The following is a 24198-nucleotide window of genomic DNA, read 5'->3' as shown; positions in this document are numbered from 1 at the left end:
ATAAAAACACATGATGAGACAAAGCAACTGTCAACTGGTCAGTCTGCGGATGCAAGTCAATCAGTCAGTCAGTAGAGTGGGTCAGTCAGTTAATTAGTGAGTCAGTAGACCAGCCATGTGGCTGTATTAGTTAGTGAGCCAGCCGGCCAGCCAGTCAGTAAGTCTCTGCTTAAGTCAGTCATTTAGATGGCCAGCCAGACAGTCAATTAGAGTCAATATGTTAATCAGTGACTGCTGTCAGTCAGCCAGTCGGCGTGATAATGATGAACCACCAGCTCATGAAGGATAATGACAGCCAGTCTCACTCAGCCAGATGTTTCTTTATAGCTTGTTTTAATGTGATAACATGTGAACAGATCCAGCCCACTGAAACTGTCAACTGGGAATAAAGCTAGAAAGGCTGACAGATAAATAATCCTGTTTCACCTATAAAAACAAAACAAAACAAAAAAATATTTACACTGAAAGGATAGAGGAAGAAATCTGGGTTGACCCTGTTAACACAGGAGCTAAAAGTCACCATTCCCCCTGCAAGCCAGACTAACAGATCAAGAATTAGCAAGCAGATGGAAACAGTTTGCTCTTGTCTAGTGTGAGTGTTTTCTGTTACAGCGGGGGGAGGAGGGAAGGTGCAGAGACAGACTGCATAATGCTGAGAAAGAGAGAGGAGAGTGGCAATGCGAGGGAGGCCTCTCTGATCACATCCACGCTGCACATCAAAAATCAGAGGAAGAAAACGCTCACTTTCATCATCTGAGAACCGTTTGCTGAGGGGAATTGCAGTTTGTCGTTGTCTTTGACTACGACTGGGAAATTGTGTCTGTCGCATTCGTGCGTGCGCCTGTGTGTTTGCGTGCATGCGTATGGTTGTTCATGTAGGTGTGTGTGTGTGTTTAAGATGACACAGGGGGTGGTCGCATTTACAAACAGAATGGCATATGGTGCCTTGCTTTTTGGCAATCACGAGTGACAAGTGAGGAGGGGAATCAACAGTCAATGCCGGGTGTGCCGAGGGGTTGCGGGTAGCAATGGGAGGGCCTTGCTTAATGATCTCATCTGCGTTTGTGTACTCGAGTGTGTCTGTGTGTGCGTGTCTGTGCTTAGCCCTAGGCAATACAGTGCTCCTTTATGTAGATGAATGTGGAACAGGTCTCGCCATTTAACAGTGTTATATAAATACATTATAACAATACTGAGCAGGAGCTCAGCACAGAGCGGCTCTCAACGCAATGTCAACAGTTGCCTCAGGGCACGTTTTTCTTCCTTACTGCGTTCAGATCGCAAGATGAAAATCTTTCACACAGGCTCACAACTAGGGCTGGGCGATATGACCCAAAATTCATATCTCGATATTTTTTACCTGGATGGCGATATAAGATATATATCTCGATTTTTTTTTTTTAAAGCCATAAGTTAAGAACAAAAAGAGAGTTCTTAGTCACACTGTGTCCCAGATGTCACACGGGCACTTTTATTTACATACAAAAAGCTGAGCTCACATTTGTAACAAAACTGGTTTTGCAGGTGCTGCGAACACCCTGCTCAAGCCAGAAATATAATTTAATTTTTTTAATAAAAAAACAACAAACCCCAAAACGTTAAAATGCAAATACGAATGACTGCCTTTAAAGATCTTTGTATAAACTGGCCTTTTTTGATGCTTTAGTGTCAATTTAGGCCATTTGAACTTGAAAAATATGCTCTCTGTGGGGGATGGGGAAAGGGTTAAACCAAATGTCCATTATATCAAAGACGTCACTTATTACTAAGGGCCACAGTGAAACAAGGTTGTGACAGGAAAAAATAAGTATCATTTGGTATAAAACAAAAACAAATATTATTAATATGATTCAAATGAAAAACTATTCAAACTTGACATAATATCCAACTATTGCAATTAAACAGACTGACTACAGGCACACTAACAACATGGTATAGCCGTTTTATTTCTCCTGGTTCAGGGTGTATATCTGAAGGCCAGATATGGGTCTAATGGTTTGTAGGAGAGCTTGAAGGATTTAAAACGCAATTCATGCCTCGCCCGTCTCTCCCCCTCTATCAGGGGTGTCAGCCTTTTGACAAGCATATAAAATCCATTTCATGTGGGTCACAGGTGACCTCCATCCTCCCTCCTCAGTCACTTAGCTGTCTACCAGTGATTTGCCTTCTGCAGTATGTGATAAGCAATAATAAAAATAATAATAAAAATAATAATAAAAATATGAGCAGGTGCAACTTACCATTCAAGATGCTCTGGGAAAAGATAAAAGCCAATATCCACATGCCCTGCTCCGTTCAATCCCCCCAAGCTATGCTTTCTCTTCTTCCTCTGACCGGTGCCTCCCTGGGTTTCTCTTCTGTGCGCTTGGGCTAAGGTTAAACATTTGCCACTGTCTTGAAGCAAACCGGTCCAAGTCTCTACTTTTAATATCTCCTTCGTACTTTTTTGTTACACTGATTTGGTTTCTGGGATGTCTCGGAGCATAAATGCGCCTCTGTGATTTTCTTGGGGAGAGCTCTGCTCAGACTCTCCTTCCTGTGCTCCGCGTCTTGCTGCTTGTCCCTGTTATTCAAAAGGATGCTGAAGGGGTGAAGCCCAGGTGTGTGTGTGATGCTGAGTCAGAGCCGGGTTAGAGCGGATCCTGGGAAAAGAAATTAAATCCGAAAACAAGAAAGAAACAAACAAAAATTAAAATTTAGAAAAAATGGTTAAACTAAATCTTTAAAAGAAAAATGTCCGGTTTCAGGTTTCCTGAATAAAACACTGGAAGACGGATCATCCTTGAAGGTAAAAATAAATGAATAAATAAAATGTTACAAAATTAAAACAACTAAAAGAGAAAAGAAGCAAAGAGAAGAGAGAGGGCGGTGGCAGAAGAATGAAAAGCAGGTTTTTTGCTCAGACTCCAAAGTCAGATCATCTTCATCGCCTCTGTGCGTCCAGCAAGAGGCGAGCAAGCGCATCTTCTCCGCTGCCGCTCTCTAATCGCACCACCCTGACTCTCTGAGCATTACACAGAATAACCCTCTCCCCTGCCCCTGCAGACGCTTTAATTCCTCATTGCCTTAAAGGAGCAGAGGCGGCAGCCGGTCGCTCCTCGGGGCAGGATACTGTTGTGGAGGTGGAAGAGTGTGAGAGCACGCAGCGAGTGGGGCATTTGCATTAAGGACATGAGCTGCACCTGACGCACCAAGGTACCAAGGATTTTTACGCACGGGGTTGTATCAGCTCAAACAGAAAGCGCTGTCTGCTGGCGTGCAGGTGTACGCGGAACACGCCGCTGTGCCCCAGATCTGGCTTGAATTTAGTTCCTAATGTTTTTCTTTCGTGTGTGAAAACAGAAGCGAGCTCCCCCGTAATAATGGGAATCTACAAGGACACCCAGTGACGCGTATTTTCTGTTGTTTAAGTAGAAAATGTAGTTGTTTTTTTCTTTTAAACTGAATAACAACGTGAACTTGATTGATGAGATTTAATAATCGCATTGAACAGAAGATAGGAGGGGAAGGCAGCCACTCTGTCAGGGGGAAGAAAAGGGGTTAAGATGAAGAGCCCCCCCCCCCCCGCACCCCGAAGACGCACATACACAGTTTATATCGCCTCCCTCAACCCAATAATCCACCACTCACCACCACCACCAACCCCCACTACCCCCACCCCTCCATTTTAATGCCTGCCTTGAAGTCAAGGGTATAGTTGTGGAAGCCTGTGGGCCTGTCCACAGCGCCGGGTTACACTCATTAGAGATAGGCATTAGAGACTGCCATCTGACATTTTAGGGGAAATGAAGCATTGGTGTAATCAAAGTCCTTATAACGTCTCTGGTGTAATCTCGCTCAGCAAACAGGATTTTATGAGAAGCTGGAATTAAAACTTTGGCAGTGAAATAGATAAAGCAAAGCTAATCAAAAGGTGATATTTGTTTGCCTTTGAAAACTAACGTTTGTCGTCACAAAGCATGGAATAGAGGCAATGACACAGCCTCACCTCAGCACATAGGTCAGGGGCATATGTACTGTGTGTGTACACTATATACACCGTCACACCGCTGTACGCACGCCCCGAATGAGGGCGCTTCCAGTAAAAGCACAATTTCACAAAGTGTGTTTGACAGCAAACAAGCACAGTGTAACATCAACACCGACAACATGACCTCACAACAACCAAATTACAGCCGGTGTGTTTGATGACTCAACTCATATTCATTTCACCAAAGAATGCTCACATTACTGGACTGCGATTGAGGAAAAAAGGCTCTAACCTGTATTTATATATATAATCCTTTTAATCAATATTGCTCCCAGTAATTACAGTACTTTGTCTATGAGCCATGTTTGATCTCTATATGAGTATGTAATATCTGGTTAGCATGGGTTAAATGCCCTTTTTACATTAAAAACCATAATTATAAAATAATTACCTCTCTCCCTTCTATTTAATAAAAAACATGGATGCCGTGAGAGAAGCTTTTATTACCACAAGAAAACAACATATTTTTTTTAAAAAAGTCAAAATTTTAGCATCGCTGTACAGAGAAATAAAAATCAATGATATGTTGAAAACACAAAGGTCAGAACTGGACATACATATAGATCAAATGTTGCTGTTGGCACAGCCTTTATTTACACTTATGGAAAACAGGTGCTGCTGTTTATCACTTACAGCAGCTGTACAACTGAACAGGCTACTTGTGATGTGAAAGACAATACCTTGATTTTCACTCTGAACACAAGAGCCACAACCTTGTCACCAGTAGGCTGAGGTATTCAGTGGTAACTCTAACAGATTATATTCAGGCATATCTATCTATCTATCTATCTATCTATCTATCTATCTGATAGCATGAATGTGAGCATGAATGATTGTCTGTCTCTCTGTGTTACCCTGTAATAGGGTGCGACCTGTCCAGGGTGTAAACTGCTGAAATGGGCTCTGTCCCCGCTGTTTTTTAAGGATGATAATTGAAGGATGATCAAACTTTTTAACCATTGAAGTAAAAAGAGATTGAAATATAATAATAGTAATAATATATTTTATTAATAGGCAACTACAATTTAGCAAATGTTTAAAAGCACCTACACGAAGATGTCCCCAGAGTAGAAACATGTGTCTAGAAAGGACTTTGTTATCACAGGAGTAATTAGCTGTTTTTGCACTGCAGGACCGACCTACTAATCAGAGCCTTCTGCTTTTCCGCATCAGCTGCAGTGTCGCATCTACAGGACTCACATGGATGGAAACATTTTGCAACAGCTTCCACCAAAAATTTCAATTCTGAACAAGCCAAAAGAAAAATATTGGAGAAAACCAAGGTGGCTGCTGTTTTTCTACTAGAGGAAAACTGTTTAGTTGTTGAAGCTGATGTCTGAGCAGCAGTTTGATGTTATTTGTCTTGATTTTGGTATTTTTCAAAAAATGCTTTCAGAGATGAACCAGTCCACTTTAACATCAGCTCGCAAGCCTTTTTTGGGGGGCACTGCGAGGCACCTTCCACAGAACATGCACAAATGTACCAGTCGTATGAAGATGAGTGAAGATGAAGCTGTGGTCCAAAGCTTTATTGGCACCAAGACTGATGTGCTCCCATTGCAAGCTGATACTAAAGTCGTAACCTACAGTCACTCTATAAAACTGTATTAAATGCATGTGTTTGCACTTTTAGAAACACCAATCAGGCTTTTTTGGTTCATCCATCGTGTAACTTTATTTGATTTTAGTTCATTTGACAAAATCTCCCAAACCAAAATTATAAGGAGAAAAAGGGCCATTTTCAGCCACAAGGGAAAGAAATCCATATGACAAATCCAATAACTATATAACAGCATTCAGTGGCTCCACAGCCATGTTTTGGACATGAGCAGAGTGGATTTCGGTGGGGTTTGAGTTCACTGCGTGGGTTGGGGGAGGAGAAGAGAGTTCGTTTTAGCCCCCCAGCATGATGCCTAAACAGCAGTAAGTAAATGTGACAATGAAGCCCCCGGGCTGCTGCAGGCAGTCTTGGCCTTGCAGTGCATGTCTTTGTGCGGGGGTGTTCGCATGTGCCAATGTATCGGTGCGTGCATATAAGGAAGGAAATGGAGCACATGTGAGACAATTCGTGGCACTGCACAGTCAAGGTCGTGACTCCTCTGACTGTGATACTCACACTGGCATGGGATCTGTTGGCGTTACTCAATGTAAGGTAAGAGTAAGAACAAGTGTTCAGATGATATTTTGTGCAGTGTTAATATTTTTACAACATCCTATACTTTCTTACACTGTGGCAGCCGATAGCCAGTAATCTTTAGAAATATTCATTTATTTGATCTTCAAATAGTTTCATTTAAGCTTTTAAACACGTTTTATGCTGCATTGATTTCTTAACAAAAGGAGAACTCACTCATTCACACTCACTTATGTCAAAATTGCCAAAATCCCAAGTTAATTATTAAATCAAACATGTACAATTTTGAAACCCTGTAAAAACAGAAAGCACTTTTTTAATTCCACATGGTTACCATCTACTTACTTTCTTTTTAGATGACTGTGCACTAAATATATTTTCACCTGCTGGTCAGGTAAAATCAGACATTTACATATCTGATGTCAGGCTCGAGGAAAGTTTGACTGGCTGTAAAAAAAGAAAAGAAAAAAAAACCCCAGTGAGTTTAAAGCAGATTAATCAATAAGAAAAACATAATTTGCTATAATATAATTTACTTTAGAGAACAAAACTATGAGAATTTAATAAATATATATTAAATTCATCGTGGTAATTAGTTGGCATAATGTTACATTTAGATGTGCATCTGTGCTTAGACGTCGATGTTTGTTGTTGAGGCTGAGGAGGAGGGCTTGCATTTGAGACAATGTGGAGCAGTCTCCTCCTCTCATCAGCTGTAATGATCAGAGCTGTGAGGATTAAGTACCGATGTCCCAGTAAAGGAGCTTTGCAATGCCAAATGTAGGACCACTGGCTCCCCTAAGCTGTCTAATTTGCTCATCCACCAGATGCTACAGCTCTCCTAGATTGGATTAAAGGCACAAAAAGGGTGTTGAGCGCCTTGCTGTGGGCAAAGGTGGAACTGCAGGGAGAGGCTTTAGGACCAGATTAGAAACATTGAATTAGATATAAGACAGGCACATTATTAAAAATAGACTTTATAAAAGTCATGAATGGGTATTTTGTCATAATTTACATTCTTTGATGAATCACTTTGGGTCTTTTTTACCAATGAGTCTTTATCTGATGGAACCTGATCTCTACAAAACCGAAGATTAAATAAAAGGAGTCTTTTCCATTAGATCTGTTTGATCTGATCATCATTACAACTCTTTAGCTAAAACTTTTAATTTGTAATTGGTACACTTTTTAACGTGTTTACAAATTTACAAGTATATTGTGGCTTTAAATGACATAAAGCTCCACTTCTCATTAGAAGACTTCATAAACAAAACCAGGTAGAGAGCCCTAAAAAGTTGTTAAACTCTTCAGTCAAAGGATATATAACATACCTCCTGATTTTCTGCATTAAGGGGTTAGTAGGCTACCAGACAAATGATGCATTAAAGCTTCGTCCTGTTTTTAAAACTCTCAGGGTAAGGAAATACCCCAAGATCCAGGGAAGAAGAAATAGGAATTGTGCTTAAATGGGTCATTCACAAGACCCAGTGCATGACAAGCAGTCCACCGGAAAGATAAATTTTTGTGGTCACAGTAGTTTCCCACATTATTAAGGCTAATATAACTATAGCGATTAACTTCAATGAGGGTGTGAGACAAGCATGGGTGGGGGACAGGGAAAAGAGCCGAACATGTGACACTACTGTGCACTCATGAGGTATTCAGTGTGAGACACTGGTTGTCTGTGTGTGGAAACAGGCAGCATGGAGAAGACCTGTGACAGCGATCTTGCCTTCCTTTCTTACTCTTTCTCCCCATACGCTGTCAGTGCCGAACCGAAGCCGTCTCAGCTGAAACATGCACGTAAAGCTTTCCAACTTGGGGAATGAAGTCATGCAAAGTTGAAATGCATACACAGAGGTTTTGTTCCCTAATACTGTAGTGAACAGTTCACAAGTTGGTGGGTGGATATATATCAAATTATAACTTGTTTGACAAAGACAGTTTCTGTAGTTTTCCATGTGTACGCCACCATCATGGGTTTTAAACCAATATTAAGTCTTTGCGAGGGCAGACTTTCAGCTTTATTTAAAAGTTGTTGGTTTTTTTTCAGCAGTTTTTATACACTTTCCCCCATTGTAATGGGGACAAACACAATTGGACATTTGATCGACGGGCAGTTTCATTGCCAATTGAGGCCTGTTCCCTTGTTATTTCATGACAAATGAAGTAGACATAATGCTCCACGTTTACCCAAAGTATTCACTCCCATCCAAATCATTCAATTCAGGTGTTCCAATCACTTCCATGGCCACAGGTGTGCAAAATCAAGCACTTAGGCATGCAGACAGCTTCCAGCGCGGTACCGTGATTGGATGCCACCTGTGCATCAAGTCCAGTTGTGAAATTTCCTCAGTACTAAATATTCCACAGTCAACTATTGGTGGTATTTTAACCACTAAAACCGAAAGCGTTTGGGAAGCCTAAAGTAATAGGCCACATAAAATCAGAGAGTGGGGTCAGCAGATGCTGAGGTGCATAGTACACAGAAGTTTCTGCAGAGTCAATCACTACAGACATTGAAATTTGTGTTCTTTAGAATAAATCAAGAACAGTGCATAGAGAGCTTGATGGAATGGGTTTTCATGGTCAAGGAGCTGCATTCGAGTCTTACATGATTAAGTCCAATGCAAAGTGTGGAATGCAATAGTGTAGAGCACCCCACCACTGGACTCAGATCAGTAGAGACTGGCAATCTGATGGACGAGCATGGGTTTGGCCATTGCCAGGAGAACGGTAGTCATCTAACATGGATGAGAGAGCTTGGTGTGGAAGAACTTGAATGGCCTGCACAGAGTCCTGACCTAAAATCAAGAAAACAACATCTCGCCCAACATCAGTGTCTGACCTCACAAATGCACTACTGGAAGAATGGTCAAAAATTCCCATAAACACACTATTAAACCTTGTAGAAAGTCTTCCAAAGAGTTTCAAAGCCATTATAGCTGCAAATGGTAGGCTGACATTATATTAAACGCTATGGATGAAGAATGGGACGTGGCTCAATTTCATATATGTGTGAAGGTAGAAGATGAAACACTTTTGTAATATAGTGCATCTGAACATGATTCAAGTGTTGGATTTGTGTTTCATAGCTTTTAATTGTAATTTAAAATATGGGAAGCCATCATTAGCCTGCAAATAAAAACACAAACCCTAAAACCTAAGAGAGATAGGAAGAACTTCAGGATTGGCCAAATCAACAATAAGGTTCATTCTTAAAAAGAACGAATGCATTGAGTAGCTCAGCAACACTACAAGGCCTGAAAGACCACAGAAGAAAAATAAAGTGAATGATAGGATTATTTCAATGCTTAAGAAAACATCTAACCAATAGGACTTGAAGAGGCAGGCGTCTCAACCAACCAAGAGATGCCCTCATGAACGTAAATACAGAGAGTTTGCATGGTGCAAACCACTGGTTACACTCAGAACAAGATTATACTCATAGCATACTTGGAGTGTGGTGTGCTAATAAAAGATACTGGACATGTTACCATTTATTCAGAGGCTTATAACCACAAATCATTTTCACCATTTTCTCAAGTGTGGTGTTAAAAATACAAAAATAACTAGACATCATGGGTTTTCCAATGCACAAGGCTGAGTACTTACAGGTATTTTTATTGTAGACTTTCAGATATACACATAAGTTAAACAATGGAATTAAGACTTCTAGTGAAAGCCTAGTTTCAGCGTCCTAAATACTGGTATAACTTGAACTGAGTCATCTTTGTAGAATATCTTCACAAAGCCCTTACAAACATGGGTGGAGCAATAAACGAAGATATAAAAATGATGCTGTAAATTCAGACATTACCGACAAGACATTTTATAATAAACCTTTCCATAACTAGGCAGAGGCTCAAGCTGCTGGGAGGAAACAAGAATAGTGTCTTACACAATTAATTTGAACACATAAGACCTGAAAACTCGCAATGACTAACATATCAAAAACTCAATCCATATTCAAAAACAAGGCTTCAGTCTTTGGCCTAAATGCGCCTATTGCTCCCCGAGCAGGCAGTGAGCCACAGTTGTGTCTAATGGGTGAAGGTCCGACCACCAGGAACTCACCAACATCACCTCCACTAGGCCTGGCTCCAGGGTGGTGCTCCAGTATCCCATCCCTGGTAAGGTAACTGGGTCTCTGTTGCTCCCTACCTATAACCCATTTACCTTGGGAGACCCTACCAAGGGGAAGTTACCTTTGTAACTCCATGGGTTACTCAGGCACCAACTCATAACATAGCAGTATCTGCATGGGGGGAGAGAGACGAGAGTTTGTTTTGAAATCCAGGAAATAAGTTGAGCGAGAAACCACAAGACCAAACAAAACACAAAGTACCATGGCAAAACAGCAGTGGAGTCTAATACAAACATGCATTAGGATTCACCACAAAGATTACTGAAAATTATAAGCATCTTGGGGCCCCTTACACCTTCTCAGAGGTCTGTAACACAAAGGATTTATTTTAGCCCTGATTCCCAGTGTTATGAGGGTTACACTTTATTGTTTCATTACCATAATGACTTATTCTGCAGATCCAGCTGCTTCATGTAGGTCATGTTTGAGTCACGAGAAACATGCATGAAACCACCTACAGGCCAGTTTTTCAGAGAACGGTATTATACCTCCTGGGAGATCCCTTAGATATCAGTGTGCAGACACCATAAGGGTCCAGTTGTTAGAATCTAAAGTTAGTGTGTCCCTGATGGAGCGCGGTAAGGAAAGGAGATTTTTATTTCTTGCATTTTTCTCCTCCTTTGAAAGCAATATCCTTATAAGCCACCTCCTTACTCACCGCTAAACAGTTTAACACAGCTGATGTTGCAGCTGAAACTATGTAGCTTGCATGCCATGAGAAAAAAAACACAATTTAAAAGAACATAAACCTGTAATTCTTCTTAGGCCTTAGTCTTACTCACCAGAATTTATAGCTATATACTAAGCAATTTACAGTACTATGCTTTAGCAAATAGTTGGGTTTAAATGGACTAATACTTAGAGCACTGTTCCAGTTAAACACATTCATACAGTGTTGATTACCAAAGGAAAGCTTAAATACTGTGTTACACTGCTGTATTACACGGCTGAATGGCTCGTATTCATGCTTGGGAAAGCTTACAGTTTCTCATCCAGGTGATAACCACATTGGTGTAACATTAGGGTAAGTGAACCAGGTTGTAGTACAGGCCCCGGGTGACAGGGACAAACACATAACAAGAAGCTAACCCACATACACTACGTTGAACTAATATGTAAAGTTAACCTTTGTTAAGACACATTTAACTACATAACTGGACACCAGGAGCCAAGATAAAGGGCACAGGTGTTTTATAGTATGGCCATGATGAGGAAGTTGGTTAGGGGAGGAATCAGAACTGAGGCTGTGTTAACTAATACTAGTCACTACATAAATGTGGAGCTGCACAGCAATCCCAATAACAATATTTAAAGGGTGTTTAAAATTGGAAAAAAGTCACCACAATAACATTTTAAAAGTAGTTTGTACAGTGCACAAAAAAGATAAACATAAATCTTTTAGGACAGTTTTTAAGTCCCAATTTGCGGCTTGACCTTGCCTAATTAACAGAATAACAGAATAATTAATCAACTGCCTTCAGACTGTATAGCTTCTCTATAGATAGATAGATAGATAGATAGATAGATAGATAGATAGATAGATAGATAGATAGATAGATAGATAGATAGATAGATAGATAGATAGATAGATAGATAGATAGATAGATAGATAGATAGATAGATAGATTACCACAAAAAGACAACAAAAGGTTTCGGGTAGATGACAGAAAAAAGAATTTGTTCTGATCACATAAGTGAAGCAAAATCTGTGGAGCAGTGTGGGGAAATCTAATTACAGTCTTTTAAAAATGGGCACATGCCCCCCAGTGCTATCAGTCCGGTTTACAGCAGTCCAAGTTGTGGAAGGAAGTCATGCATCGTGGAATCACATCACTCAGCCTGATACCAGGAGTAAAGGATGTGGTAAAAACCTACAGCTCGGCAACTGCGCCTTCAAAATAAACCACTATTAGACTGGCTTTGAATTAGATGAGACACAAATGTCTTTACATCTGTCTAATAATAAACCCCTATTAGAGTCGCTATGAATTAAGAGAGACAGAAAACCTTTTGGAGTTGTCTTATCTGGTGTAAAATACAAATCTGGCAAATCAAACACTGCGAATAAGGGAGCGACTGAAAGTAGCTTTTAGAAATGCAAAAATTGCATAACTCCCATTCATAATTTATCTAACTTTACCTAGCGTGTTAAACGCCTGTTTTGTGTGGCCGTTACAACAGTTACGTGTGCTTTAACTTGAAAGCAACTGCCGGAAGTTGAGTCTTAACCTCTAGGTTACACCTTAATAACAGGGGTACTCACGCAGAATTTAGCTGTATGGTTTAAATAAGTAAAAAATTGACTGTTTCCTGTAGTAAAGCGTAACTTCACTGAAACACATTTTCGAAACCTTTCAAATGAAGACGGTGAAACACATTAAGGATTGATTTAATGAGTTTGATCCCTCCCCTGTCTGCTGTTTATCTCTGATGATCTCTCTCACGTCGCTCTCTTCTAGTGATGGGATATCCGGCTCTTTTTAGAGATCCGGCTCTTTCGGTTCGGCTCACTAAAAAGAGCCGGCTCTTTCGGCTCCAAACCGGCTCTTCGGGTTGTTTTGTTGCTTTAATTAATTTATTATTAACAATAATATGAAATTATGCACAAAAGGAATTACTAACGTAAAAAAAAAGTGGTTTTAGTTACATATGTTTATATATAAATATATGCGGTGGCCCCTAGAGACAAAACACGTACAAACTTCAAAACACAATTCTAGCATGAACTGAACTTCCAAAGCAGAGCTACTAGTATGGAACGCCAGGACTGCCATAATGAATTAATTAAATACACCATTAAATAATTAATTAAATGTGGCAATAATTAATTAAAATTGGAATTAATTAATTAAATAAATAGTTATGACACATGTAATTAATTAATTATTGACACATTTAATTAATTATTTATGTATTTCACATTTTAATTAATTATTGACACATTTAATTAATTGATTATGTATTTCACATTTTAATTAATTATTGACACATTTAATTAATTGATTATGTATTTCACATTTTAATTAATTATTGACACATTTAATTAATTATTGACACATTTAATTAATTATTTAATGATATATTTATTTATTTCATTTTGGCAGTCCTGGCGCCTGGCTCTCATCATGAAATAATTTTATCTGTCAGCCTCACCCATCAAACTCAGGGGGCGGGGTTAACGCTGATCGAGTCAAAACCATTGCTTTAGCCTGGTGGCCATTGTTTCTAGCACACAACAACCGGCATGTGGAAGCTAACAGAACTGAACTTTGAAAAACCCTGTTTGTGTGTCACCAAATACCGTTTTAATATTTTTCTAGCCGAGAATGTAGTGGTTTAATCTTCATGTGTCTGTTCGGTTTGTCAAGATACAGCCTCTTTGCAAAAGTGCTTCGATGATTTCGGAGATGTCTGCCCAGTCTCACGGCAAAGCGTGGGATAGACCCGCTCGCCTCGCATGCAATCCCACCGACAAAGCGCAGGCCCCGGTACACAGCTGTAGTAACCCCCGCTGACTTCTTTTACTGAGGTTATATTTATCGGTGTTTTATTTCCTGATGTTCTTATGTGTCCTACGTGTTTCAGTCGCCAATTCTGAATTATAACTAACATTAAAAACATGTTTAAGGAGGCGAGAGAGCAAATAAATCTGTTTAACATCTGATCTTTGGGTTTTTGTTCAGTAATCAGCGTGACCTGTGTATAAACGCATAAAAGAGATAACGTTGGTGTTTCTGTCATGTAGTAACTGCTGGCTTTAACTGTACAAAGGTTGTTCGACACTATGAAACACATACAGACTTCATGATGTTCGGCTAATATTTTTATTGTGAATATTAATCATGCTGACCTCGCTCTGTACACCACGCAGCGAGGTCAGCATATCCACGATATCCACGATATCCTCAGCTCCATGAGTTAACACAAAGTTTCCCAGCTGACTATCTAACTGCCAACTATTCCAGAGACGTGAAAATATACAGCATAAAGAAAAGTGTAAGAGACCCAGCAGCAGATTAGAATAACAGTTATACATTTAATAAATCACCAAATGAATCCAAGAAACGAGCAAACCTGTTCCGACAATTTGAGTTTGTATTCCCTCAGCTGCAGACTCGCTGCTGTTTAAATGTTTGAAAAGGAAGATTAGATATAAACAAACATCAAACATAGATTCAGTCTGCCTTCACATTTGATATGAGGCCAGCACGTATAGTGGCCTCAGCAGGCTATTACTAAAATACACGTGCTATATCATAAACTATGATATAAATAGGGAGGTCCTATTAACATGTTTGGTTTTAAAGAACACCTTCCTGCCTTTAGTCTCCTTCATGAGCAGTATTAGTTTTCTTCTAACATCCAGAAGTCTGCACGATGTGTTTCATAGTTTGTAACAAGCCTTTGACAGGTAAACATAACATGACCGAAAAAGCAAAAAAAAAAAAAAAAAAAAAAAAAAGAGAGAGAGAGAGAGAGTTGACATAAGAAGAGAAAATGCTCTCAATTATGGAGACAGGCAAATGGTTCATTTATGTTTGATGTGTGTTTATTCCTCCCTAAATATCGTCGGTGAAGTTTGCCATGCACGTCAGATTTTCCTGCGCATTTTTATACCTCTGCCAACAGAGAGAGAAAAAAAATCACATTCTAACAGACAGCTGGTGCTTAGAATACAGTTGAATAACTATTAAAAAACAGATGATATTTAGATGATAGTTCAGTCTAACACATGTGCCAGTGAACCATTAAACGTCTGTGAAACTATGCAGTTATGAAACGTAACTTTAACCTCAGCCAAACCGATTTGCTCAGTTGTAAATAAAACAGCGAAGTAAACGTGACCCGACAGACAGAAGCTGAGTGAATGAAGTCCAGCGTTTAACCACTGAGAGCTAAAACTCAGCTGAGGTTTCAAAGCTGTGTGCCGGTGATTGGACATCAGCCGCTGATGAAGCTGGTTCGCTTATAAAGTGCTCTGTAAGGAAACAAGCTCCAGCAGCTCTGCACTCGGGGAAAACACTATATTTCCTTATCTTGTGCAGAAAAATGCGCTGACATTGCTTTATATCGAGCACCGGCTGCCCAGTTAAACTGTGACTATCACCAGGTAACGTAGGCGTGTTTCTTGAATTAGCAGCAGGTGTTAAACAGCTGACAGATGAGGAGGAGAATGCATGCAGGTAAATTGAGGGTCTATTGAGCTGATCGCTGGTTTCGTGAGAAAAATGTCAGCTCGTTCTTTATGTTACAGAAGCACAGAGACACAAGACCAGGCGGAAAGAGACGATCGTTCGGTGAAAATGAGAATCTGCGAATGCAACATGTGGAACACGGAGAGTGGAATATGTAAACAAACCGGTTAACGTAACCCCCTCGGTGCACTCTGCATGCTAACTGTTAGCAGAGCTAGTGAAATCTCTGAAAACATCTGAGCACTTTTGCAAACATGTTCTATGTTGACAACCTGACCAGACATACGTCGCGACATTCGCGGCTAAAACACTGTTAAAAGTGTAGCTGGTGACAGAAAAACGGGGTATTTTAAAACTACACCACCACCATTGCTGCTTGTGATTTGATCTGCATTCTGGGATACCTGGCTGCCCCAAGTCTACACAAGCAATCGATTATCTAGGATCGACCTGTTTTGACTTACTTTGCACGGCAACCAATCAAATGTTAGAGAAGCTGCATGGGCAGCGTTAACCCCGCCCCCTGAGTTTGATGGGTGAGGCTGACAGATAAAATTATTTCATGATGAGAGCCAGGCGCCAGGACTGCCAAAATGAAATACATAAATATATCATTAAATAATTAATTAAATGTGTCAATAATTAATTAAATGTGTCAATAATTAATTAAAATGTGAAATACATAAATAATTAATTAAATGTGTCAATAATTAATTAATTAAATGTGTCAATAGTTAATTAAAATGTGAAATACATAAATAATTAATTAAATGTGTCAATAATTAATTAATTACATGTGTCATAACTATTTATTTAATTAATTAATTCCAATTTTAATTAATTATTGCCACATTTAATTAATTATTTAATGGTGTATTTAATTAATTCATTATGGCAGTCCTGGCGTTCCATACTAGATCACTTAAATTACACAATTGAAAGCATGTGTGTATTGTTTCTGTATTTATACACAGGCACTCATATATATTCAAATAATTTTAACCCTCCTGCCATCCTTTAAAAAACTCACACCCATCACCCTAGGGACCATTCTCAGCCACGCCATAAAAAGACCATATATCCATATTTTATTCCACTTTAAATTAGCCAACCTTGTAAAACTACTTCTCCCTGAAATATTCATGTAAAGTTTTAATTATATTTTCGTTGTTTTAACCCTTCAAATCCCAGTGTTATTACATGAGCGCCCTGTGTTATAAGCCCCAAAAACCAAAAAACGAAACTAAATATTTCCACAAAAAACCAGTTGAAGTAATATGTGATTGCCATTATAAGTAGGCCTTTAGATGGACCAAAGATTGGCACCAACATACATTTTGACCTGCCATTATTTTTTTTGCATTTTTTTTGCAATTTAAAAATTAAAACTTCAAGGCCCTGAGTCTTCATTGACATCCAAGAAAAGAAGAAAAAATAAAATCATATGATGATAATTTGGGGTTGAAAAATAGCGTTTATAATGGAAGTCAATGGGCAGAAAATGGTCCCCAGGGTGATGGGTGTGGGGATTTCTGCTGCTCAGCCATTTTAGGCTGATTTAAGGAATTCACACTGGAATATTAACATTGACAGGTAAAAACTATCCTGTGGCAAGTTTGGTTATATTCCACTGAACACAGTGGAAATGGCAGCCATTTAACACATAGCAGTGGCACAAAAAGGTCCCAAGAAGGCAGGAAGGTTAAAAAAAAAGTTCATTTACCTGTTACTACCACACACCAAATCCGGTCGTTGGTACTTGCTGGCTTGTGTAGCCACTAGGTAACAAAAGCTCAACACTGCGCCCAGCATCCTGGAGCACTTCTGTTGTCTTTTGTACGTGTTTTGAGTTTTTATGTGCTTCTGAGTTTTTATGTGCTTCTGAGTTTTTACGTGTTTTGGAGTTTGTACGTGTTTTTACGTGTTTTGGAGTTTGTACATGCTTCAGAGTTCGTACGTGATTTGAAGTTTGTATGTGCTTTGTCTCTAGGGGCCACCTTAAATATACTTTTATTTATTCACTCCACATAAAATGTAATAAATAAATCATATAATACAAAAATCAACTATTCACATTTCAACTTTTAACTATTTAAATTTTCAGCTTTTTCTTTTTACAAATTTAAAGTGAAACAACACAAAACACTGCAAACCACAACACAAATATAAATTAAAATATGAAAACAAAAAGAAGATGCATATTCTCTGTCATATGGGCCTGCATGAATAAACTTTCTGAATCCTTTAACATCTGCAACCGAAAATAGTTGTGGATGATTACTATACCTTTCTAATGTGATGTTGTTGTCCCTGGCTCTCTTTCTCTCTCTCTTCCTCTGGGTCTGTTGCTGTGCTACTGAGTGTATTTACCGCCCCTCCCCCCTCTGCCCAGCATAAAGCACAAGGCTCGCGTGCGGAGTGAAGCAGAAAAAAAGTGTGAGAGAGAGGCTGAGAGAAAGAAAAGAAAAAAACCCCACGTGACGGCTCGCGATAAGGAGCCGGCTCGTGTCGTTCACGTCAATGAGCCGGCTCTAAGAGCCATTTCGTTCGCGAACGACCCATCACTACTAACTACAGCTGCCTCACCATTTGCTATGTGACCAAATCGTGTTATCCAGCACTTGTGATGAGCAGTGACTTTCAGGCCCACGTTTGGGAGGCACACGGGTCCGATGTTCCTGAAGCCTACTGAGGAGTAAACATCTCTGCTGTAACGTGTTTAACACAGGACGAGCTGCTGCTGTTAACAATGGTGTCAATGTGTGCACTCTTACAGCCTCTCTGTACACAGACTGCCACTGTGTGAACAGCTTATTCACACAGAGGGTTATACTCAGCTGACAGCTTGCTAGTTTGCTAAATGTAACGCTTACTGAAGTAACAGTGCCAAATGCATCCACTGAGGTTGTGCATCTTCCAAAATGTCAACAGGTCTCAACAAAAGTTATTTAAAACTTCTATGGATGCACTTTTAACAAAAACGCCTTATCCTAAAATATATGGTGCCATGACTGGCTAACAATGCCTGGTTATTAAGACTTCTGGTTGAGATTAAGGAACTGGGGGGGGAAAGACAACTGATTAAAACATGTTAATATGGGATTTACTTTGCTGAGTCCAGCTTAGATTTATGCAGTAAATCTGTGGCTGTAAATCTGTATAAGACAAGATAAAATATACTTTACTTATCCCAAAGTGGGAATGCAGCAACTCAAGATTAGAAACAGCCTAAAAGTAGAATGAATATAAACACAAGCACAATAACATAATATACAATCTGGCAAAACAGAGATATCAAGATAAAACTACTATAAAGAAGCTAAACAGACTCATTGGCCACTTTATTAGGTACACATTTCAGCTGCTTCTTAAAGCAAATATCTGAATCATGTGATGTATATGGGTCATATGACAGCAACCCAATGCATTTAGGCATGCAAACGTGACTGGGTGCTGAAGTTTGAACTGAATGGAGAATGGGGATTTAACAGGTGATTTAAGGGACTTTGCACACGAGAGTTAACTCATATTACTCGTTACAATCAAATTATGCAGAAGAGCATCTCTGAATGTGCAGCACATCGAACCTTGAAGCAGACGGGCTACAGCAGCAGAGGGTCACACGGTCAGCTATTGACAGGAAACTGAGGCTACAGTTTGCACCTGCTCAACAAAATCAGGCAGTAGAAATGTTGCATGGTCTGATGTGAGCCAACATTCAAATAGCAGGTTCAGATATTTTCCTTTAAACCAGGGGTATTAAACATGAGGCCCAGGGACCAGATTTGGTCCAGCATTGACCTCAATCCGGCCTGCTGGATGGCGTTGGGAAAAGGAGGACATAAATGTGGGAATTTTAACTGTATTTTCACAAGTTCTACAGCTTTAATAAAAAACAGTACACCAAAGTAATTAACTAATTGATTTCTGTAACTTTATACATTTATTCTTACAATTTAAACCCATGCTGACAGATATTTTTTTTTTAGTTTACTAAAGCAGCATTTCTTCACCATGTAAGAAAAACTGAGAAATAATGTTGAAATCACCTTTTTTTTGTCCTATATTAGGGTCTCTCATTTATTAAATGTGTAGGTAAAAATTTTAAACTTACAGAAATCAGATAAGATGAAAGTGGGCTGTATGTGGGCCGCAATATAAAAGACTGGTTTCTTGAACATAGCAGTGAGTTCACTGAACTCAAATGATCTCCACAGTCACCACATCTCAGTCCATATTAAATAATAATTAATAACTTCAATTAACTAAAAGGTGATTATAATAATGTAATGAAGGGGCTCATCATAAGCACCTGTTATGTCCAAAGGTTGGGAGAGCCTCATAAGAGCAATGTCATTTTTCAGGGTCTGGCTGTTGTAGCTCTCATGAGTTATAATGCGACGCACCGAGTAAGCAGGGTTAAACAGAGGGCCTAATGGGTCCGCTATCCCAGCATACTGCCCAGTCTGCAGGACTGGTGGCACTGCAAAGGTGGGGGGTGACCAGCAGAGATTTGATTAAAGCTGGATCAAACCACGGTTACTGAAGGGTGGTGAAGGTGAAGGTGAAGGTGGAGGACTCACCAGGTCACACACTGAGCGGCGGTGACTATCCAGTAGGGGGAGATGATGGCTCCTCCACAGCGGTGAGAGCCGGCAACCTGGAGGCTGACTTGCCAGGGCACAGCCCCAAGGGAGGCCAGCTGTCCTGCAGAAGCCCTGCTGGAGTTCACCCTGCTTCCACAATCTGAAAAAGGAGGCTGCTGTTAGAGCATTCTACAGCTACAGGCTTTCAGAGAGACAAAACTCAACAACACACTGAAAAAAACCAGTGTGATTGCAAGGAAGAGCCTTCAGCTATCCTCAACTATGGAAACAACTCCCAGATTGGATTCAGGAGACAGACAACCTCCTGCTTTTAATATTAGGCTTGAAATGTTCTTTTTGATATGCTGGATGCACTCCACTATTACATTAAATCATTAGTAATTAGCAACTTTTGGTTCTCACTATACTTTGCCTGTCTTGTCTCTCTCTGCTCTCTTCTCTTTCGCCTTATCCCCAAACTGAGCCTTGTTCTGCCAGAGGTTTCTTCCTGCTAACAGTGAGTTCTTCGTTCCCACTGTCGCTCTCACTGAGGTTTGATATTGTAGAGACCCGACACTATTAGAAAGAAACCTCAGCTAACACACCGCTTTCTGTGATCCAGCACATGGTGAAAGTGGGAAGGAAAAACTCCCTTTTAACAGAAATAAACCTTCATGTGCTTGTAATTCACTTGCCAGGTGAAAGGTTGGTGGTTTGTTTCCAGGGGGTTTACCTTATAATATAAAGCACCTTGAGGTAATTGTTGTTGTGATTTGGTTCATTTCTAAGAAAGTATAAAGACATACTAGTACAGTGCAATGTCACCACCATGTTGTTAGGACATGTACTTCTAAGGATGGGAGGAAAAAAGACATTTGGAATGAGATCAGGTTAATATCATATCAATATTAGCATTTTGACACAGGTTTATCATTACCAGCTCACTCACTGTAGGGCAAGTTGTTGCAGTATGGATGCCTGAGGGTTGAAGTTAGACTTCACTAGTAAGAATCCATCATTAGCATCAGCCCTTTGCTGGCCTGATTTAAAATACGTGCCCCTGTCAAAGCACAAATTGTAAAAAAAAATTGAGCATCGCTTGAAAATCGTTCACAGAGCAGCTTTTGTTTCATCTCGGGCTGAACTAGCTGAGCATCTCACCTGCTGTATCCGATGCTCTGGCAGCTCGCTCTGCCCTTCTCCTCGGTCCAGCCATGAGAACCAACAGATTTTCAGGCTTTACTCTGAGTCAAGTAGATCTGAAGCAGGAAACTGGAGCCGTGCAGCCTCACTGAGCACAAACAGCAAACACAAGCGATGACTTGGCATTTTGTCACAAGTGGAAAGTGGGTGAAGAGGCAGCCAGTTGAGAGTGAAGCACACAAAGGACTGGCAGTTAACAAGGAAAGATAAATGCTTCAGTCTACATATTATCTCATTATCTCATCATGAGGAATATGGATGATTCCAGAAAAAACAAACCTATAAAAGCATCAAACTGTTCCGTTGTATAAACTCTGACCTTGTTTTCAAAGATTGGAAATCCAGATGAACAGAGTTAACTTTCTGGGATTCTCTCACCTTCTTTTATTGAGCGTGCATCAAGATAACAACTAATGAGGCTACCTGGGAACAGGTCAGCAGCACCATTGGGTGTAAACAGAGCGTCACGACTCTGTGAAGAAGTATGGTTTTAGAGGATTTTGGGGGGATTTCATCATCTATTGACCATAATTCAGAGAAGTCTCTGTAGGGTACACAGTTGAAAGCTGGGTTTGACACCCCCAGGTGGCACTGCTTTAAAAGCAGGCATGATCCTGTGATATAAATCCCTGCAATTGATCAGTTATCCTAAACACAAGTGTGATCCAAGGTAAACCTCGAGTCATGCTGTTGTCTTCTCTTGGCTCCAGCTCAGTTAAGATTGGCTAAGGTGAGCTAAAAATCTGTTCTGTGGGAATTTCCATTTTTTTGGAAATCCCAGAGAAGCTTCATCTGCTGGCTAATAAACAGAACAGATGATTGCATGGGGCACTAGAGCACACAGTGTGGGTAATTTACACATATGTGAAGGTCTCATTAGGGCTTAATAATATATTCAGCTTTTAGGGCAGCATAACACTTCCATGGAGAAGATGTCTTTTCCAGAGATGTCCTTAGTTTTGTTCATTTCTGCAAGACAATGCAAGGTGCCAGTAGTCCAGATGAAAAATGGACCCACTTGCAGTCCAGACCTGTCCCCCTTTGCAAATATTTTGTGCGCTATGAAACAAAAAATGCAACAAAAGAGGCTCCGAAATGAAATCTTGTCAGTGCGAGAATGGGAAAGCATTAAACTTCCCCCCCAAAAAGTCCACATTTCATTTGTTGTTTTCCAAGTTTTTCTTTTTTGGAAACCAGGTTCTTATCAGTGTGTTTCATTCAGCTTTATTGAACAAATCTAAAGGTGGAGGACAGAGAAGCTTTTTCTTCCCACCATGAAGCTGCTTACCACAGTTAGCTTCGTCCTGCCCTGCGGGACAGTCTGTAACCCCATCACACCACTGGGACTCCCACTTGCGGTTCCCATCTCCACATTTAATCCCATGAATACAGGATGAAGAAACTGGAATTGAAGACAGGAACCAGAAAAAAAAATCAGTCTTCCAATCTCACTAATGTTGACTCAGTTCACTAAATAAATCCTTCACTTACAGTAATAGGCAAGGAGGACTCCAGCCAGCAGCAGCAGCAGCAGCAGCAGCAGCAAGGAGATGACAGCAGCAACAGTGAACTTGATGCACCTGTGTTTGAAATCTGACAGAAGAGCGCTCACCGTGACTGGAAACCCACTCACACCCAGCTTCACGATTACATTTTATACACAGAACAGTTTCTAATGAGACTTTTTGTTACAAGCAGTGTCCAAATGACGTGCCTAGTATCTGTACAGTCGTGTAAAGTATTCAAACTGTATTAAAAGACACTCAAATACCTTTGTGCTTGGGGATGGAGGGACTGCTCTCAGGTGGAGGCTTCAGCGCCACATTGTGAACATACTGGGGTTGAACATCTGATTCGGCGAGCGCAGGAAGTTTCATCTTCTCATATTCACGGATGAAGTGAGGACAAGCGTCCAGATACTTTTGGCAGAGCAACAGTGTTTTTGTAAAGTTACAATACTTAAAATAAATTGAAAGCAGGTCTTCTTCTCAAGGCTGATTAAATGCAGATTAAAACTCACCGGATTGGTGGTCATTTTCTGTTTAATCATCTGTATTTTGAAAAAATTGAAATAAAATCCCCCTGTGATAACTCCAGCAGCAAGCTTTCACTCAGATAATCTCATCCACATCACTGCCAGCACCTCCGGCATCTCCTCCCAGGCTCCGCTCTGCTCATTCTCACATGGATGTGATCAAATAAAGAGTTTGTATGAAAACTGTCACGCCTACACTTCACACAGCATCAGTTTGTTTCCCTCCTGAGCACACAGCAAAGACAATGACGAGTTGGCGAGTCTAAACATGACACAGGTGTTATCTGCTTAAGTGTCAGAGCAGTGAGTGAGTACTGCAACGCCGAGTGTGCAGTGGAAAGGTACTGAAAACATGACGTATAGGCAGGTAGACACAGCGTGTTTCAGTGATGCAGTGGCTGAGCGACAAGAAAATATGGAGAGGATATTTTAAAGTGAAAATGAAATGCATTAATCAGGCCAGCATGCTTTTGGATTGACTGCTTTTTTATTTATTTAATGATACAGTACTCATTTGACAAAGCAGCCTTATATTCAATGCACAGGAAAAGAACAAAAACATTTTACCTGATAATAAAGAACAGACATGAAATGACGCCTGGAGAAGGCTTTAAATGGTACTTCACATTCATACAGTCACTTAGCAACATTCACCTGGGTGAAACATAAAACATGCACAGCAAACATGTCAGCCTTCCAAACACACACACACACACACACACACACACACACACACACACACACACACACACACACACACACACACACACACACACACACACTTATTTGGTCTTTTTTAATAATTTTTGTGATTTGGCTTGATTCCTAATGTTGATCTGTTGAGTCAGAATGAAAATTCCCACCTCTC

The 24198-nt window shown here is 40.1% G+C and overlaps 1 protein-coding gene, 1 long non-coding RNA gene and 1 pseudogene across 2 annotated transcripts in view; all 3 read right to left on the bottom strand.

The window, feature by feature from the left end:
• LOC146653842 (serine-protein kinase ATM-like) overlaps positions 1–3010 on the bottom strand; it is a 140419-nt gene extending 137409 nt beyond the window's left edge. Inside the window, exon 1 of the mRNA XM_085380674.1 lies at positions 2241–3010. Within this exon, the coding sequence (XP_085236800.1) occupies positions 2241–2243 (3 nt within the window). The 5' untranslated portion in view covers positions 2244–3010. The remainder of the gene's footprint in view (positions 1–2240) is intronic.
• LOC146653840 (uncharacterized) overlaps positions 1–24175 on the bottom strand; it is a 161967-nt gene extending 137792 nt beyond the window's left edge. Inside the window, exon 1 of the long non-coding RNA XR_014907283.1 lies at positions 23985–24175. This is a non-coding gene — a long non-coding RNA (uncharacterized LOC146653840). The remainder of the gene's footprint in view (positions 1–23984) is intronic.
• Positions 8838–23844, bottom strand: LOC146653841 (transmembrane protease serine 2-like; annotated as a pseudogene).
• Positions 24176–24198: the final 23 nt, after the last annotated feature.

This window comes from Rhamphochromis longiceps, linkage group LG14 (genome assembly GCF_057381845.1).
Source record: "Rhamphochromis longiceps isolate RC_006_pf linkage group LG14, R_longiceps_female_GT1.1, whole genome shotgun sequence".
Taxonomy (NCBI): domain Eukaryota; kingdom Metazoa; phylum Chordata; class Actinopteri; order Cichliformes; family Cichlidae; genus Rhamphochromis; species Rhamphochromis longiceps.
This window is presented reverse-complemented; position numbering and strand designations above follow the sequence as displayed.